Here is an 18681-nt window from a genome sequence, read left to right as displayed (position 1 = left end):
TTGCTAGAACTGGAGCTTGGCATAAAGCTTTCTTTAATTCATTAAAACTAAGTGTATGTTCAGATGTCCAAGGGAGGACAGTCGATACGGCTGCCTCCTGTGTCGTTAACTGTATCAGTGGTTTAGCTAGAAATGCATACTGAGGAATCCATTGTCTGCAATAAGAAGTAAGGCCGATAAAAGCACGTACCTCCTTCTGGGTCTTGGGCTGAGGAAGATTCGCTATTAACTGGATACGGTCTGGTGTCAACTGCCTACCCCTCTTGGACAGTAAGTGTCCTAAGTAGACCACTTGCTGGACACAGAATTGAAGCTTAGAAGGGGACACCTTGTGCCCCATCTCGGCTAGGAAATACAAGACTGTAAGTGAGGCTTGCTCGCAAGCACGTTCAGAACGGGCTGTGATCAGTAGATCATCGACATACTGGAGCAGGGCAGTGTCAGTTGGCATGTGAATGTTGTCTAGTTGTCTCTTGAGTGCTTGACTATAAATACTAGGACTTTCTGTGAAACCTTGAGGAGCGCGTGTGAACATATAGCTCCTTCCATTTAAACAAAATCCGAAAAGAAACTGGCTGTCTGAATGAATGGGGACACTGAAGAATGCGTTCTTGAGGTCTATGACCGTAAAAAATGAGGCTTCGGAATCAATGGCTGTCAATAGGGAAGAGATATCTGGGACAACTGGGTACTGGGGAATAATACATTTGTTAAGCTCTCGGAGATCAATCACTAATCGATATACTGGGGGTGCATTTGGATCAGTACGCTTCATGACAGGAATGATCGGAGAATTACATACATTGGAGTCAGTTTCTACCACTACTCCTTGAGTCATGAGCTCGTCAATAATTTTGGATAAGGCTGCTACAGCCTCTGGTGGCAATCTGTACTGTCTTATTCGTGGTAACACTACACCTGACTTGAGAGTCACACGATGGGGTGTGATTTGCATATAGCCAACATCAGTTGGACCTTGCGCCCATAGATGCTGCGGGACATTGGACAATCTGGGATCATAATCTCGTAATACATAGTGACCCTTGAAGTCACGTAGGAACAATCGTATTCCCTCTGGGGAACAGCATATAACTGCACCTAATTCTTTCAGTGTCTTAATGCCTAATAGATTCTCTGGACATGACTTAGTAAGTAACAGATCAGTAGTGCGGGACAATGGACCTACTTCTAGAGTAACTGGCTTTGATATTTCATTTACAATAGGTTTTCCTGAAAATCCAAGGGAAACATTTCTAGAGCCTGAGAGCGGAGCCCCTGAAACTTCGGCGTGGCTGATGGTGGTCCTACTTGCCCCTGTATCAATCAGAAACTTTCTGTCTTTCCCTAGTACTTGACTGTGAACATAGGGACCTTCTTGATCTACAGGTATCTCGATGAGAGGCAAGCCTACCTCCCTCTCTAGGCTGTTTCATGAATATGGCTGATACTCTGGATACTCGGACTGAGCATACTGGTACATCTGCTGTGTAACATGCTGTGTTGCAGCGATAGGCTGCGGTACAGTAACTGTCTGTTGTGCATTCTGTGGCTGAGAAGTCTGTGAAACTTGCTCTTGTCTAGGCGGACGTGGTCTTTCTTTAGTCTTACCGGTAGCTATGTTGTGTTTCAGAACTGCACACTCGTTTATAAAGTGACCTGGCTGTTTACAATAGTTGCAGTTCCCTTTAACGGGAGCTGCAGGATGACTGGCTTGATTTGGTCCCCTCTTCTGACTGTCTTGAGGAACAGATTGTGCAACTAGTACTTTCATTTTCGTGTCTTTCATACGCTTTCTCTCATGATCTTGCTCTTCTCTGATTCTATTCTGGTGGTATTGAAGCATCTGTAACATCTGGGACGGGGTATTAGCTTGCCAGGTACTTTCGACTTTCAAAACTCGATTTTTAATTTGTGGACTTGAATTCTCGACTAATTTAGTAACAAAAAGATGAGGGTATGACTCGCTACTCGTCTTGAGGCCACTGTTTATAATAAAACATTTTTCAAATCTAGAATAAAAATCACTAGTGTCTTCGTCTTGTTTCTGTTTACAGGCTGAGATTGCATCCCAGTCTTCCTTTTTAGTTGCTAATAGTCTGGGCAAAACTTGTATTAACAGTTCAGGTAATTCTTTACATTTATCTCCAAGACCGGTACCTGGTACTCGTGCCTTATCTTCAGCTTCTAGAACTGCCCAATCGATCTTTTTCTCTCCCACCTCCCATTCCTTTTCCTTGAGTTTCTCATATACCCCTGCGGGCAACAGGACCTTTAACATTTTAATAATATCTGGATACGTGTATTCTCCCATACGGAGCATGTCTTTTAATTCTCGGTGGAACCCTGCTGGATCTTTATCATGACAGGGAATTAATTTTTTAATCTCTAAGAGTTCCATCTTTGTGATAGGGGTGTAAACAAACACTCGTTGCATTTCACCACCCTCTGTCTTAACTGGATGCACTTCTCGTAACGGATTCTGTCTGTCTATGTAAAAGGGTTTACTTTCTGGGGGTGAGACATGAACAAAATGCGGGTTCAAAAACGTTCTGTATTTGTGGCGCTGTTCCAGAATGACACTAATTAAATCGGTACCTAAACCTTTCCATTTATACTGGAGTAACTCGTTCAGGACATCATGTAACGGACCTGGATCAGAATGTTGACCCTCATACAATGTAATGAGGTGCTGAATCATATACATACCCGCCAGTCGTTGCTCGGCTGGGGGCAATTTCAGAAACATTTGTGCCACTATTTCGTCTGGAAAAGTGGTAGAATCAGTAATCCATCGAACTGCTGATCGGACTAATTCTTGTTCATGCATAGTACTTAACTCGTTATAACCGATTCGTGATTTCAGAATGTGATCGGTAGCTTGAAATACTTGTTCCAGAGAACCTTGTTCTGGTGCTGGATGATGTAAAACTGACTTGTGTTCTAGGCGCAAATGGCGGTCTGGAAATCTAGATTTTCCTACATACGCTATTCTGGCAGGATTCTCGTCCTCTACCTCTTCAGTAGAAGAGTCATTTTCTTTCTCGTTTACTTGTGCTGCTTTACGTTGATCATGTAACCTTATTATTTCCTTACGGATTTTCTTGTACATACTCTCTATACTACTGATAGTCTTGTGCTTACCCTCGGCTATATTATCACTCCACCTTGTCAGGATTTTCATTTCAGCCTGATCTTTAGTCGGGGAATCTTGTTCTCTTATTAGACAATTAATCAGGAACTTTAATAACATGAGCTGGATCTCAGCTTTCCTTTGAGACATGACTTCACTAATACTTTCTGGATCATCCCCTGTACGGATGAAACGATATATTCTGTCTAGATCTTCTTTCATATCTGGTAGGGTGACTAGATACTCGGTCACCTTTCTTACGCGTAATGAATATAAAACCATATTATCCTCGCCTGGGACTGGATCATAGCCACATTCGGTAAGGGCTTTTCTTATTTCTGCAACAGACTGATGTCTGGGCGTACGCTGTGACGCTTGTGCATGTAATTCGACTAACGTTAAACGCTTGTGTGGCGGCGGGGTTCCAGGAGGACCTCCCCCTGCGGCCCCTAAACTAGAGTCGTCTACTGATGCTCTTCGTCCTGGCAGAGTGGGAAATTGAAATGCAGGCTGGACTTGTATGGCGGGCTGGACCGGGGGTACCATAACAGGTACTCCGGTGTCTGGAGGAGCGGGAATTGCCTGATTTACAGGGACTGGCGGAGCAGGAACAGGATTTGCATATTCTGGGACTGTGTCGTCCAAATAGGACGAAATGAAAATATCAGCTGCGGTCGGTTTGTGACGTAGCTTAGTCGGAACTAGTGGTGGCGGAGAATTACTGGATGCCTCCGGGGTTGCTTTTGGCAAGCCCTCGGCAAGAAGAGGATACATACCCTTGATGAGGGCATGCCTCTGTCTGTCTGACTGTTCTGTTTTAACTCGTTCACCTATCTCGATTAGTTCCCTTTCCTGGGCTCGTTCCAAGGATTCTCTACTTAGTTCTGACTTTCTGATTTCTTTTTCGGTTCTTTTATGAGATTCTTTGCGCCATAACTCGATGGCATCTTTCTGTGACTGTCTGGCTTTCTTTTTCCATAATGCTTCTTCTACTCGCATGATGCACTCGGCATCCCATGTACCCGATACGGGCCATCTATACTTTTCTTCTAACTGTTTGGTATACTCTACCCATAAATCTAGATACAATATGGCGCTTATGCCATGCTTCTGATACATAAAATGACCTGGACTGTCCCTAGGCGGGACAGGAACTGCTTCTTCTAGCAGACCCTTTCTGGTTTTTAACTGACGTAATCTCGAAAAGAGGGACATTGCAAACTTAAATCTGAACACAATACAATACACGAGGAACAATAACAATTGAGAAAACAATTCAGGCATACCACGACATTGAAAATACATTGAATAACATTATGAAGCAACAGTTCGGACAGAATAATACCTGGAACACTGAGAACAGAAACACATGAATTTCTCGAGAACGGAACAGACTAGAATTACTGGATGCGCTGCTGAAACAGCACGGAACATACCGGTCCCATAAAGGGACGCATCAAGACCCGTATCCACCTAGGTGAACACTTCGTTTCAGATCTGCGTACCCAGACCCATCGGACCAGAGACAATTTAGATTGACCCTGTCTAGATACTACCCCAGCAACGGTACTCACCGGGCAGCAAAAACGGAAAGGCCTCGGACTGGACTGGACTGCTTCGACGCCGGACGGACGAACTTCGGACTTCTGTTACGGGTGGGCCTCCGGATACCTCGGACCTTGGACTCTCGGCTTGGGCTCTGGTCGGGACTCGCCGCGTTCCTCCACCGTCTCGTCTGGATGCTGGACCGCCTCCTCCGTCTCCTCCGCGGGCCTGAGGGATACTTAAAGCAGAAATATCTGCCGGTGCGCAGAAGAGTTCCGTCACGACTGCAGAGGGTCAGGGGGCCGGCGTGGCTTCACCGACGCGTGGGGAAAGGGCAGGTCCCTATTCGGGCGCCATTATGTGGTAAATAAATAAATAATACCTCTATTTTTGAATGGATAAATAAATAACAGATAGCTCAATAAATAAGAGTCAAGATTCGAGGTAGTAGGAGTTTTGCAGGTTTATTACAGCATAAAGGACAGGAACAGGACAACCTGCATAGGAGTAGGATGGCAGGGCCTGACAGGGGGGCCCCGACAGCTGCCGGGCAGGATCTGGGATGAGCGCGCTAACATTTAATAACAATACACGATCATATATAGTAAAACAGTTGCATTACAGTACATATGATAGGCGGAGCAGTGGGTGTGGTCAATAGCAGTCGCGAAAGATAAGGGTGAAAGTAGGTGTAACAGGGGCGTATACATAGACATGTGATGCAAACGTAACAGAATATGTCATGAATGGGGCGGAAACATGGAGGGGGCTACCTAAGGAGCCGGGACCTCTAACCTGATGGTGCGCGCAAACTGACAATGACGTGTTACTAGGAGAAGCTGGGGGCTACGAACTCTGTGCTAGGAGCAGAGACTGAAGTCTGGAGAGTCAGGGCGACATGTACCTAGGCAGTATCTAGTATCTGATGTTTAGAGAACATGATGATAGAATCCAAAAGTTATCGGGGTAAAGGCTAACAGACTCTAAGAATGGTGCATGCATTATCCTACATGTAGTGCGTGATGAAGAATATTAAATGACCATTAAATGCAGTATTTCTCTTACATGGAGACGTAAAGGCTAGACAATGACGGAAACTATTGATGCGGTTCAGTAGCTTAGGAATGCAGAGAAGGAGGGCTGGACTGATAACTAGGATCATAACATACTCTTGGCAGACTCAGAGGCAGAGCCAGGCTGAACCGGGCACTGTGAGGCAGGAAGTAAGTGAAGGGTCAGGGATACAGGTGGGGGCTGTATCGCTCCTAAGCGAGGGCTTCAGGAGACAGGAGCTGAATCTGGTGTCCGGGCCCTTTTGAGGCCTAGAAACGGGGATTTTACAATGGAATAACGTGCACACTGAGAAACGTGGCAACGTAACTTTAAATAGGCCTAATTCTCGTAGCTTTCACGAGAACTGGAAACTGGCATACTAGAGATGGACACAGCTATAATTGCGTCTTTAATCGAACATGGGGAATACATATGCATATTAATCATGCACACATAACATATGATGGAGGACGCGTAGGGACACAGAACATGGCAAAAATTACTTTTCCACATGCTTCAATGGCAGGCATGGGACATGGTTTAAGGGACTACCTAAGTGGGTGGTACAATAAGTTCTGCAGGCCCACTGGTAGGATTTATTTATGGTATAGCAGTCTGCAAGAGACTTACAAGTAAATTAAAAATGGCAATTAGGTATAAACTAAATCCATCATGTTTTAAGGGGAGAGTACATGCACTTTAGCACTGGCTGGCAGTGGTAACATGCACAAAGTTCTAAGGCCAGCAAAAACGAATTCTGCAGGAAGTGGAGGGTAAAGGCAAAATGTTTGGGGGTACCCTGCAGAGAGAGCCAGGTCCAACACATCCCATCATGTAAAGTGATGTTAGCTAACAAGCCAGCATAGAAGCAACCATTGCCAAAGCAAGTGTGTTACACCCCATCTGTCCTATAAAAAAAACTCCTCAACTTCTTGGGATTCAATTATATGTAAACTGGGATTAGGGACCTTTGGCAGAAAAGACAGCATTAGCAGAGTTTTGAAGTTAGCTTCGCAAGCGACATACTTAAAAGGCATACACAGCAACTATTGCACAATAGATATTTTTGAAAAAACGCCAAAATGGTTGGTTGGTGAACGAAAAAAATTGATAAATCAAGCAACATGTTATCATGACAGCAAAAGGAAACAAATGGACACACCAAGGCATTTATTCAACATCACACTGTCTTCATAAAAGGGTAAGGCAGTCAAGCAACATTTCCATACAAAAAGCCAGAAATCAGCAACTAAATACTGAAGTCTAGCGAAGGGATTACTTGGTACCTCGTCGCCATAACCTCATGGGAATGCTAATGGGAAAATGCACCCACCCTAAAAGGGCCTAAGACGTGAAGAATAATACACCCACACAAAGGCAAATCATGAAATAAAAATGAAGTCAATGAGTTAAGAGGATCTAACCCAAAGTCGATCGCTCACACTATTTCTTGAACCATTGATAGCATGAGCACACAAAAAACGAAAACTGCCTGTAAGCACACCTAGAAAGGGCTCTGACTGTTGTGAGGCCACTGGGCAACTATTTTCTAACAAGAAATTTAGAACTGCTATGTTTCCATGCCATATTAATCAGATTTTTGTTCAATTTACATATGTATGCATTTATGTGGTATTTATAAAGTGCAGTGGTTAAAGGCAGTGAAAAGGCAGTGCTTAACACAGTCAAACGCAAGCATACAGTCAACAAGTGTTAGGAGAGGAGCTGGAAATGTACATATAGAATTTGTTTTTTTTTCAGGTTTGCTATGCTGTGATGGGAAAAGATAAAGGTGGCAGTGTCAATTGCTGTAAAAATTCTGCTCTGCATTTCTTGTGTCCGTTCTGCAGTTGGTATTATGGTTAGTTTTAAGTGCTAACATGGCTCCTAAATCTGCTCCATACCAATTGATTGTCTCTGAATCATATATACTTATTTTAATATGAACAAGGCTTGATTTGTAAATGAATAAGTGCTAGGCCCCAATTTTAGCACCAAAGCCTGTGCCCAGAACCCTTGAAAGTTGGTGCACTGAATACCAACTGTGTAGTCTTGATTCCATCTCATCCCTCTTTAAACAACCACACTCCCTCTTTATCACATTCTTTCAGGTTCTTTTTAAGTCGAGCCTCGGCAGCGCATGCGCTGCACTGTGAGCTATGCTGTAATCTGGACGGTTGCTTGAAGCACCTCCCATCTTTTCCATTTGTTCCTGTTCATGCCCTTCATAAAAGTCTACATTTGTTTGGTCAGCATGCTTAATTAGTTTTGCATTTTGGTGTTTCCGATCCTCCCAGCAGATTGCCCCTGCTACATGTGGTCTTACACTTTTTTTTTAATTTACGTTCCTTCGTGCACTACTTTTTTCTGCGGTATGCCTCCGGCTGGGGAATCAGCATGCCGCACTTGCTGGGACCTGTTCCCAAGGTTTGTATTTTGTTTCCATTTTGCAGTCTGCGCTAATTATTTCTGAATGCTATTTGTTCATCAGGGCTGCATTTATTCCACCTGCATGTAGCATGTTACCTATGCAACGGGTGCTTTATTTTCAGGCCACATTTACGGCTGCTTTTTGTTGTACACTCTCCGTTTATTTGCAGCCTGCACTAATTATTTCCACAGTGAATTCTATACATTATATGTCCAGCTAAACCCATTTTGAACATGTGTAGAGGCAAAATTTGCATGATCAACCTTTTTACTCTAATTTTTAACCCTCCCACAAGTTAAAATAAAATGCCCTAGCCACGTGTTTAAAATAAATGCAACAATACGTTAACAGTGCACATTTTCTGAAATTTTAAGACAATGGACCTGTACGAAGCACTAACACCAGCCTACTCTTCCTGAATCTACCTGAATCTCATTGTTAAACTGAGCCACTGGACTACTTCTATATGGCTAGGTAAGGTCTAGACCCCCTCCTCCCTTATCAATACCCAGATAGTAACACGTTTACCACGGGATGAACGTTTTTGGATTAGGGAGTCGTTAAACCCGTATTTAATAACATAAATTTAAAAACAAAATTAAAACAAAATGTATCTACATTATTTACACAAATACGCAGAAAACCATTGCATTACATTGATTACATGGATAGGTACAGAATTCAGATTGCTAACCTTAACATATCTCTAATACAAACATAATCCTATCCGATACTAAACATACTATAATCAATAGTCTGCTTATCCCTATTTGAGCCTACTGCAAGGTCAATAACTGGCGTCAGATCCTTATCAAATTATGCGCGCCCTCCAACCGGAGTGCGCATGCGCAGGGGGCATAATCACCATGAGGGTACTTCCCCCCCAGGTCACCCCCATACGCCCTGTAGATTATCTCCATAATGAGGCCCTTGCAGTTATGCACCATTTATTTGCGCCATTGTGCACGTGCGGGGTGGCCAAGGAGCCTACCGGAAAGCGTAACTCCCCCACACCCATCCAGCCAACCGGCTGTAACTGCCACTGGAGTTCTATGAGAGACCACTTGTCTCTCCCCCTTGGGCGACCCCATTCAAGAATGGCGCCGCCCTCTAAGGACCTTCAATTTACTGCTCACCAATCATGATCTTACCGCCACAGGCCTGCATAGTTGCCCGACTATCAGGCCCCCCCAAAAAACTCACTGAAAAGTCGTGACCTGTCCCTATACACAACTAACTAGGCCAGAAGATTCTCCCTGAAGATTTAATTCCCAACTTTGGACAAATGGACGCGGTCTCTTTAAGAAGCACGACTCCCCCCAGATGCACCCGTGGGCTATAGTCTACAGGTGTCAAACCCTAGATAGCCTCCCCGTTTTTTTAATACTTTCGTACCGAGTGGCTCCATGCCCTCACAGGCTCACTAACCCTCCATTGGAATCTCTGCCTTTTCTGTGCCGGTATGTACCCCGGGCATAGACGTGTCGAACTACCCACTTCAGTGAGCAGTGTTACGACCAGTCCCCCCACTACCTAGGTGTACCCTGGCATCCCTCCCCCCCCCCCTCAAAGTGCGGGATGATAATGCTAGGGCTGGCTGACTCAGAGAAAATTGACATACCGTCTTGGAGCCATTAGATGGCCTTGATTGATAGCATCACGATGCGCCCAAGACCCAAGTTGCCCCAGACAATGACGCTCATTGCTGGTGTAACTGCACCATTGGAAGGCTACTGAGGGAGTGCCCCACAGGCCCCAAGGTCTGCCATAAGCATATAATGGAATCCGTGAACAACCTACACCTGACTATTATGTATTGGGATAGGCTCTGTGTAAGCCTATCCCCCTACCACGGAGCATCCTAACACCACACAATGTCCTATATGATGGCACCTGCGAGCACAGGCGCCATAATGGCAGAATACCATTTAACGGCGAGAAAATCCTGCCTGAAGGAAAAAAGGAGAAATTAAAGTACAGCCTCCTTGGGAGGCTGGCGTATAAGGCAAGCTGCGGAAGCGGCGCGCCAAGAGGCAGACTCCACCGCTCCCCGGCCTTTTATTACCCCCCTCCAGATACCAGGCCCGGACAGTTCTAACTGGCCTGGCGTTAGACCAACGCGCGACCCAGAAGTGACTGTAATCACTTCCGAGGCGCTCACTGACCAGTTGACCAATTATTGGTGGGGCGCGCCTGTCACGACATCATTGTGCGCGACAGGCCCGCCCCCTTTTGTGGTAGTCATTGGGGGCCGGCACAACCGCCATACTGTTGGCATGGCCGATGCCGGCCCCGCCTTTCTCTTTCCAGGCCCCATTACAGCTGCTTTTTGTACGTGTTTTAGGTTGCCGCACTGTTCGTTTATTTTACAGCCAACACCCATTATTGTGTACCATTGTGCTTGTTCAAACTAACAAATCAGTGCTTTGTTTTCTCAACATAAATAAAAACATTTTGATTTTATGTACTCAACAGGCACTTTATTTTCAGGACACATTTATGGGTGCTTTTTGATGGAAATGTTTTCTGTTAGCGCACTATTCGTTTATTTGTAGCCTCCATGAATAATTTCTTACTGAATGTTTCGTGAGGGCTCAATTTTGCAATGTGCTTGGTTTTCCAAACATAAAAGCATTTCATTTCATCTGGTAAAATGACTTCCGCCACTGAGCAACTTGTATAGCGTGTAGACTATGTATTTGTTTAAGTGTCATTTTATTTGTAACTTTACTTTAATGTTTAAGTCCGTTTCAATACAACAAAATATTACTTGGGGCATATTGCAGATGATCCATTTACAAATACAAGGGAGGTGTGTAGTAAGCGCACATAATACTTTGTAAAAACAAAAACAAAAAACATTTTAAAAATACTTGGAGGTCTGTTTAACATCTAGTGATTAAGCGACTGTAACTTTGTGTCTGGTTTTCTATCAAAGGAAAAAACACTCATGTTTAACATACTGTGATTAATAGGAATGTAGTTTACTGCCTGTTGTCATGCCCAGACAGTGGGCACTAGGACCATGGGTCTGGGGCAAAGGAAAGGGGACACCGGACACCACTTCCGGTCAGGGGAGCAGGGCGGGACGGAAGATGACCAGCAGGGCAAGGGGCAAGACGTACGTCGATGCTGTACCCTAAGAGATAATAAAGTTACCTTATTACAAGCCACCGCGTCCTGTGATCCTTGGGGCTCGAGGATACGACACCTGTGTGTTTCTATAGATCTTAAATACAGCGTGTACCGACAACAAGAATCTTTTCAGGCCATAAAACATTGCAAACAAAGTTTGTAATTGTTCATCCTTTGTGTTCGCTTTCTGTAAGCCAGCCTTTTGCTGCCCTTAAGTACAGTTCATTGCAAAGTGTTCACACCATGTGCAATATGTTTAATGGGTGCTCCAGGAAGGAGATAGCCTTGTTAAGATAAAGGCCAGGAATCAAACACTAGGTCAGTTTCCCAGAAAATAATTGTCTCAGAATTCTCTAGGGAACTCTGCCAACTTTCTTAAATGTAACCAATTTTCATAAAGCTGGATTTGGCATAGCACTTCCCATATCTTGTAAAGCCAGTTGCAATGATGTTTTCACACTTTCTCTATATCCCTCAGAACTGTGATTTTTTAGGGACGTATAGTGTGAGTGCTGACCAATTCTTTAAAGCACTTTAAAATGAACTGCAAGGTCAGCTATTGCAGTGTGCAAGTTAACAGAGCATACTTTAATTTCTCTTAGTGTGGCAACTAATTTAGTAGAGCAGTACATAAAGAGAGGGCATTTGTTATCTGCTTTATGTTGAGCATTGTTTCCTCCCCACATAAAAAAATGACTGAGCCTGCCCTAAAACACTAATGGTTGATTGATCAACTGAGCATCTTTAAAACAATTACATAGGATTTTAGCTTGAACAGATACCAGCAGAATGTGAAAATAAGTCGTCTAAAGCATGACAAATGAGAGGACACAAGAATATGATGACCAACAGGTAGCCACAACAACATAATTACACTCTACTCAATACTACATAAATAGACCCCACTTAAAACCACTATGCCACATAGCAACAATCCATTTAAATACACACCACACCTTGTCACATAATTCCCATCCGCGTAATTTCACTAACAGTACCACGCAGCTCCACGTCACACAATTCATCTCCACACATTTCTATTCCACACCACAGACACAATTCGACAACAAACCACATAATCCAACTCAACACAATTACACAATACATACATCCAATTTACACCACAAAATTCCACATAATGCCACAAAATTCAACAGCACACCACATAATTAAACTTCACTACATACCACGTCACAGCACAACATACTAATCCACATAATCACACTCCATGACACCCAATTCCACTCTAAATAAATCCAGTACAACCAATACCACATAATTATTATCCACATAATTCCACTGCACACCATGCCACATAATTCCACAACAAAATCCACTCCTAGTCAACAAAATAATCACTTTCGTGCTCCTCACACATGCCTACAAAGCCCTCCTCGACAAAGGACCAGCATCCCTAACCACTGCCTCTTATGTAACCACCAGATGCCTCCACTCTGCCCAGATTACCCTAGCCATCGTACCTCGGACCCACAAGACTAGACGCGGAGGAAGATCCTTTTTCTACTTCTCCACCAAGACCTGGAACAACCTGCCGCTCCACCTCAGACATTCCCCGTCCCTGACCCAATTTAGGAAGGATCTAAAAACCTGACTCTTTGACTGAACCCCAGCGCTCAGATGGATCAAAATACCTCCCTCTCTTCTCCCCCCCAGCACCGTGAGACCCTCACGGGTGAGTAGCCACACTTTATGAACCCTGATTGATTGACTCCACACCACACTATTCCACGTCACATAATTCGACAATTAACAATTTCAATCCAACCCACATAGTTCAACTCCACACCACACACATCCACTTCATAAACATAAGTAAAAGACATTGGGCCAGATGTAGATAAATACTATTTACCTATTCTTAAATACCGAATCATACTGATTTGGTATTTAAGAATAGGTAAATAGTATGTAGGTCATTTTTCTGTAGATTTTACCGAATCTGTAAAATTTGGTATTTACCGAATCGGTATTTACCGATTCGGTAATTGCCATTCATTCCTATGGGCCTGGAGGCCCATAGGAATTAATGTCAATTACCGAATCGGTAAATACCGATTCGGTAAAAGGGGGAAAACATTGAAGGGTGGCAGGGTGTCACTTTGACACACTGTTGAACCCCTCAATTGTGTATGGGTGCACATGTTGCAGACATACATGCCCTAAGGGCATATATGTCTGCAACATGGCACTGAAGCAATTTGCATAAAATTGCTTTTTTTCCGTTATTTACCACCAACTTGAAGTTGGTGGTAAATAACGAATCCTAACATGGGATAAGCAATCATTTGAGTGCTCCCTACATTAGGAATTCAATAATTTACCGAATCGGTATTTAAGAAATCAGTAATTAACCGATTCGGTAAATTACCGAATCCTTATTTTCAGCCCCTACATCAGAAAAGCCTATTACCGGTCGGTAACGGATGACATTCGTTCATTTCGGCCGTTACCGACCGGTAATAGCCTTCCTACATCGGGCCCATTGTCATTTACAATGCCAATAGCTCTAACTTTCACAAATGTGAGACTGATTGCATTGCATATGCTCATTTCATCCCTGTTTTCTATCTTTGTCACAGTTTTTATGTATTTCTCTTCCAACTTCAGTCCCCCTCTTGTGATTTTCTCTCTCTTGCTCTGATTCAAAATCTGTTATGGAAAAATGAGTGCTGGCGGGCCACACCTGGAGCCAAATTAAGCATTGAAAACGAAGCGCGTACATATGAGCACCAATCACACTTTCTACTGGGTTTAATTACGCTATCCTTTTTCTTTAAACTGGTTTTAATTTCGTGATACACTTACCAGCAATATACAGCACGAGCATATATCACATATATACAATACATAATTGTAATTGCAAACATGTGACAGTTGTAAGCAAGAGAATGTATTACAATCAAAATGCTAAAAAAGCTGCACATCCCTATTTTAGGTAAATAATTAACAGAAATACAGTTATCAATAAACACATAACCATTAAAGGAGAGAAGAAAAAACTGGGCAGCAGTTGGCAGAGCATCACTTCTGACATATCTTCTAACATCAAGGACTGATGTGATTTTACAGTTATATCCATTCCCCCCCCCTCCCATCTCCTCTAATGGATCCAGGGTCGGCTCTAGGCCGGTGTGACCGGTGCCACCGCACCGGGTTCAGACCGCACAGGGGCGCCTGTTTGCTAGTTTATATTGTTTTTAAAAGCACATGCTTCCGCGTTCCTTGCCTCCAAAAAATTTCAGACACCAATAAAAATTTCAAGATAACTCCACTGATTAATATACTTCCTAGAGAGAGACCGGAGTTTTGTCTAGTGGAAGTTTTGATTTATTTTAAGGTAGCACAGAGTGTAAATGTGCCTGCTGCAAAGAAAGTGTACTATGCAGATCAAAAAGTGAATATAAGGTAAATAGGCCAGTGGGTTATTGCTTTCCTCAGAGACTTCCTTTTGTTACTTGCAGTTTATAAGTTAACATCCTAATATAGAACAGAGAGCTATTAACTGCCATTGAAGAACTGAAATGCAGACTTCAAGAATAGATTAGAGCATATTGATTTCTTTCCACAGTCTTTCATTATCCTAAAGTTGCACAAAGGGTTCATTTGGGTGGAAATCAATTCTGATTATCAAAGAGAACCCACAGCCATGGTGTTATGGTTTAAATTCAGAGTTTGTGCTTCTCCAGACCAAGCCTCCCTAAACTATACTGCCTACCATTACCATACCTATGGATGACATATAATTCCTACCCCTTATAGTTCTCTGTGTTATGTAATGTTTCCTATATATTTATTTGGATATGTATGATTTATTGTCTCTGTAATGTGTGTGTAATGTAAAGTGCTATGACACCCTTTGCTTGTATGAGTGACACTATAAAACTAATTAAATATGCATCTAAGAGAGAGTGGTTATGGAGACTGTTAAAGGGTGGTTGTGTGGGAATCCGTGGTGGACATGGCTGGATTGGCCATAGTGGGCACTGGGCGTTTCCCCAGTGGGCCGCCAGGGTGGGGGCTGGTTTTGTGCCCCGCGGGGGCCGTTTTGATACTGGGGCCAGCAATATCGGCCCCCTGTAACAAAATCGGCGAAGCCAATTTCGGTTCCCAGTCCAGCCCTGGTGGCGGAGGTGGTCATTGAGGGGGGCACCAAAAAATATTGTCTCACCAGGCGCTAACAATGCTAATGGATCTTTGGTATATTTGGTAACGAAATATTGAGGCATTTTCCCTGTATATCCCCTGTAGTGTGCAGTTGAGTGGCATCCTAGGCTGTAGGGGGCAGCTTGCTCACCTTCAAAATACGAAAAGTCTCCTCTCCCAGTAGTAACCAATCCGGTACCCACATTTTACTTACGCTATCTTCTGAAAGTTCTGCCAGTGAAGAGCTTGATCGAGGAGTCTACCAATCCCTTTATCGGAGATTTTATTGTCCCGCAAGCTAAACACAGGGAAAAAAACATTTTACACCATGATTTGCACGTTATCGCATTGCTGCTTTTATATAAACGCAGCATACTCTTGAAACTTTGTCAATTAAAGCAAGCAGCAATCATCAATAATCTTTTAATGTTATGGGATTTGTAAAAGAAAGTACCAGCTTATGGAGAGGTTATGCTAATTTCGTCTAGGACACTTTTCTAAGGAACAAAACAGTCAGGGATTTCCTAGTGGCTGCCATCATGCTATCATGCCCTGGACCCCTGAACTGGGTCTGACTCTGAGCATTGCACAAATTTACCAATAAAGATTGAACCTAATATCAAAGCTGTCACTAAACATCACACTGGAAATGCCCGACTGTAGGCATAATAAGCAAAATGAGCACAAATAGCCTAACAAAAAAGTTCAGAAGGTACCAGCAATTTATTTAATGCCTTAAATCCATAGAAATTCCTTCCTTTGACTAGAACGAACCTATGTATCAGGTGCAGGTGCATTTTAGAACCTTTCATGGAAATATATGGAACTTTTCATTATTCATTTTTCTCCAAATACACACTAATCGGTAAGATACAGTAGTGATCTGACAGAGCAAACAGATTATATCAATTGTGACCCATAGACTGAGTTGCTGGTGACGTTAGATAGAGTGACTATTCACAAACATACTGAAGGAAGACGGCCTCACAGTGGAAAGAAATTGGGCTTAACATGCAGATTTTGAAGGTACTTACCAGGTACTATGATTTGTACACTGTCCTTTTTAGGTCTCGCCTGAGGCAGCGTGCATGCGCTGCTCTGCAAGGCTTCTAGTAAAGACTTCCAACTTGGACCTCATGCTCGTGCGTGTGTATTTTTTTGTTGCTCAAACACTATCGGCCTTTGCATGCGTCTTTCTAAGAAAGACAGCACGCAATTGGCCAATGACAGGGGCATGTACCGCCTACTCTCTCCCCTGGCCTAGGGAGCTTGGAAGCGAGAAGCGGCCCCGCACTGTGCCTGCTGCATTCCTTAAATTCTTTGCAGTGCATGCGCGTGCACCACTCGCAGGCTTTTTTTTTCTTTTCTTCTAGCGTCTTTGCAGCTCTTGCGTGCACACCACTTGCAGGGTCACTGACCCAACATTATCACAGGTTTGAAGCTTGAATGGGGTCAGTCTTATCTGGTGTCTAAAGCCCTCACTCCTCCAAGAGCACAATATGCAAGCCCAGTGCCAATGTAAAGTGCTCCAACACTTGCATCGAACCTGGACACCATTGGACACCTGCCCTCCAGACTGGCAGGCTCACCAGTAGTATAATTCCCTAATGCTGTAAACATCGGTTTCATTGGATGCCTTAGGTTGAGATGTGACACTGGAACAGCAATAACATCCTTCTTGGCGCCCACTCAGCCGTGCAGTCCAAACAGAAGCAATTGTGTTCCCTCACACACAGGCCAAGAGTTCCGGCCGAGCAAACACGCGCACCAGCCAGGGGATTTTACATCAGAGGAGCGCTGATGTGGCACCGGGTGTGCAGTCACTGCAGAGCAGGCGACGCCCATCCTCCGACCCGGGATCACCCCCTTAAAACAGGTGGGGGAGGGGCGCTTCTAGGAGGCTCTGCCCAGCTGCACAGGCGTTTATAAGCACCAAGCCTCAAAGTGGCTCAACACAAAAGAACCTCACCAGAAAATAGGAAAGTAACTGATGCCATTTAACAGCAGAACACAAGTATTGGCACACAAGTCTGGCATTGACAAGCCAGCGAGTTTCAGGTGGGTTCTGATTGCTATGTGAAATGGTTTCCCTGAAGGACGATTTTTTGTGTATTGTTATATAAGATACACTGCCCTTTGCACCTTGCACTAATATTAAATATTTTATCCGCATATGAGAATATAACCCAGTCCAGAATGCACAGAGGGCGTATGGTCAGATGTTTCTTCCATTTATATGGAAAACAGATTATGCAACTGTAATTCACAAACTAATCTGTATTGCTTCTTCGATGTGTTAGTTTTCGTTGGCCCTGATTTGGAGTATACATGGTATTTATTGCACATTATAAACAACAATACCAGAGGTATTTATTGAGTGAGATAAATACCACCTATCAGGAGTTATTGGGGAAGAACATGCAGATGTTGGTGTTTAACGCACCAAACTCCACATGGTACAGTAAACACCGTATGGTTTTTCTCTCTTTAAAATACAGCTGGTTTGACCTGCAGAAATGTAAGGAAGGCTGAGCTATTTAACGCATCCTAGAATTATCAGATGCGTTAAATACGTAACTTGTAATTCCAACCTGTGTGTAAAGCAGTGGCGGCTGCTTTGGAACAGAGGTAGTGGGCGGGGGGATGAAAAAATAAGTAAATAAATTTACCTACCTGCCGCCATCGCACGCCTCTCCTCCGTCCTCTTCTCTCAGCACCGGAAGCACGCAGGCTCCTGGACTCTCCCAGCCAATTACGACACTGCATGAGCTGCGTCGTGATTGGTTTGAGAGGCCTGTTTGGCCGCTCAGGCAGTGGCTGGAAGCCTGGGCAGATTCTCCACCGGGCTGTGAAACACAGCCAGGTGGAGAACATGCTAAGTGCGCATGAATGTTTGGCCAGCCCAAGAGGGCCAGCCAAACAGTCATGTGCACTTAAGGAGTGCAAATCACTCCTCACTCTGCCCAGCCCCACACCGACCCGACTACGAGTCCTGCATAGAAAAATAAAATGATAATAACGTCTTATTATTATTTTATTTTTTGTATTACTCATAGAGCAGTGGGGCGACTCTCGTCTACCTTAGCTGAGGAGGCTCCACTGATATAAAGAGGGGGTTTACGGCCAGATCAGAATTAACCAAGCAACTCATAATCAGGCCCTCAGTAGGGCAAATTACTCTAATTGTTCAAAGCTGCCAGATTAAGGATGATGCAACTCTTTG

The 18681-nt window shown here is 43.8% G+C and overlaps 1 protein-coding gene across 5 annotated transcripts in view; it reads right to left on the bottom strand.

The window, feature by feature from the left end:
* Positions 1 to 18681, bottom strand: part of NOD2 (nucleotide binding oligomerization domain containing 2) — a 379168-nt gene that overhangs the window by 169058 nt on the left and 191429 nt on the right. For all 5 annotated transcript variants that reach the window (XR_013603462.1, XR_013603461.1, XR_013603463.1 and 2 more), the window contains exon 5: positions 15673 to 15756. Coding sequence is in view for 2 of the 5 variants with exons in the window: in XM_078668543.1 (XP_078524669.1) it covers positions 15673 to 15756 (84 nt within the window). In the remaining 3 variants the exon portion in view is untranslated. The remainder of the gene's footprint in view (positions 1 to 15672; positions 15757 to 18681) is intronic.

The sequence above is a fragment of the Lissotriton helveticus genome, chromosome 12 (genome assembly GCF_964261635.1).
Source record: "Lissotriton helveticus chromosome 12, aLisHel1.1, whole genome shotgun sequence".
Classification (NCBI taxonomy): Eukaryota; Metazoa; Chordata; class Amphibia; order Caudata; family Salamandridae; genus Lissotriton; species Lissotriton helveticus.
The sequence above is the reverse complement of the archived record's forward strand: the minus strand, read 5'-3'. Positions and strand labels throughout refer to the sequence as shown.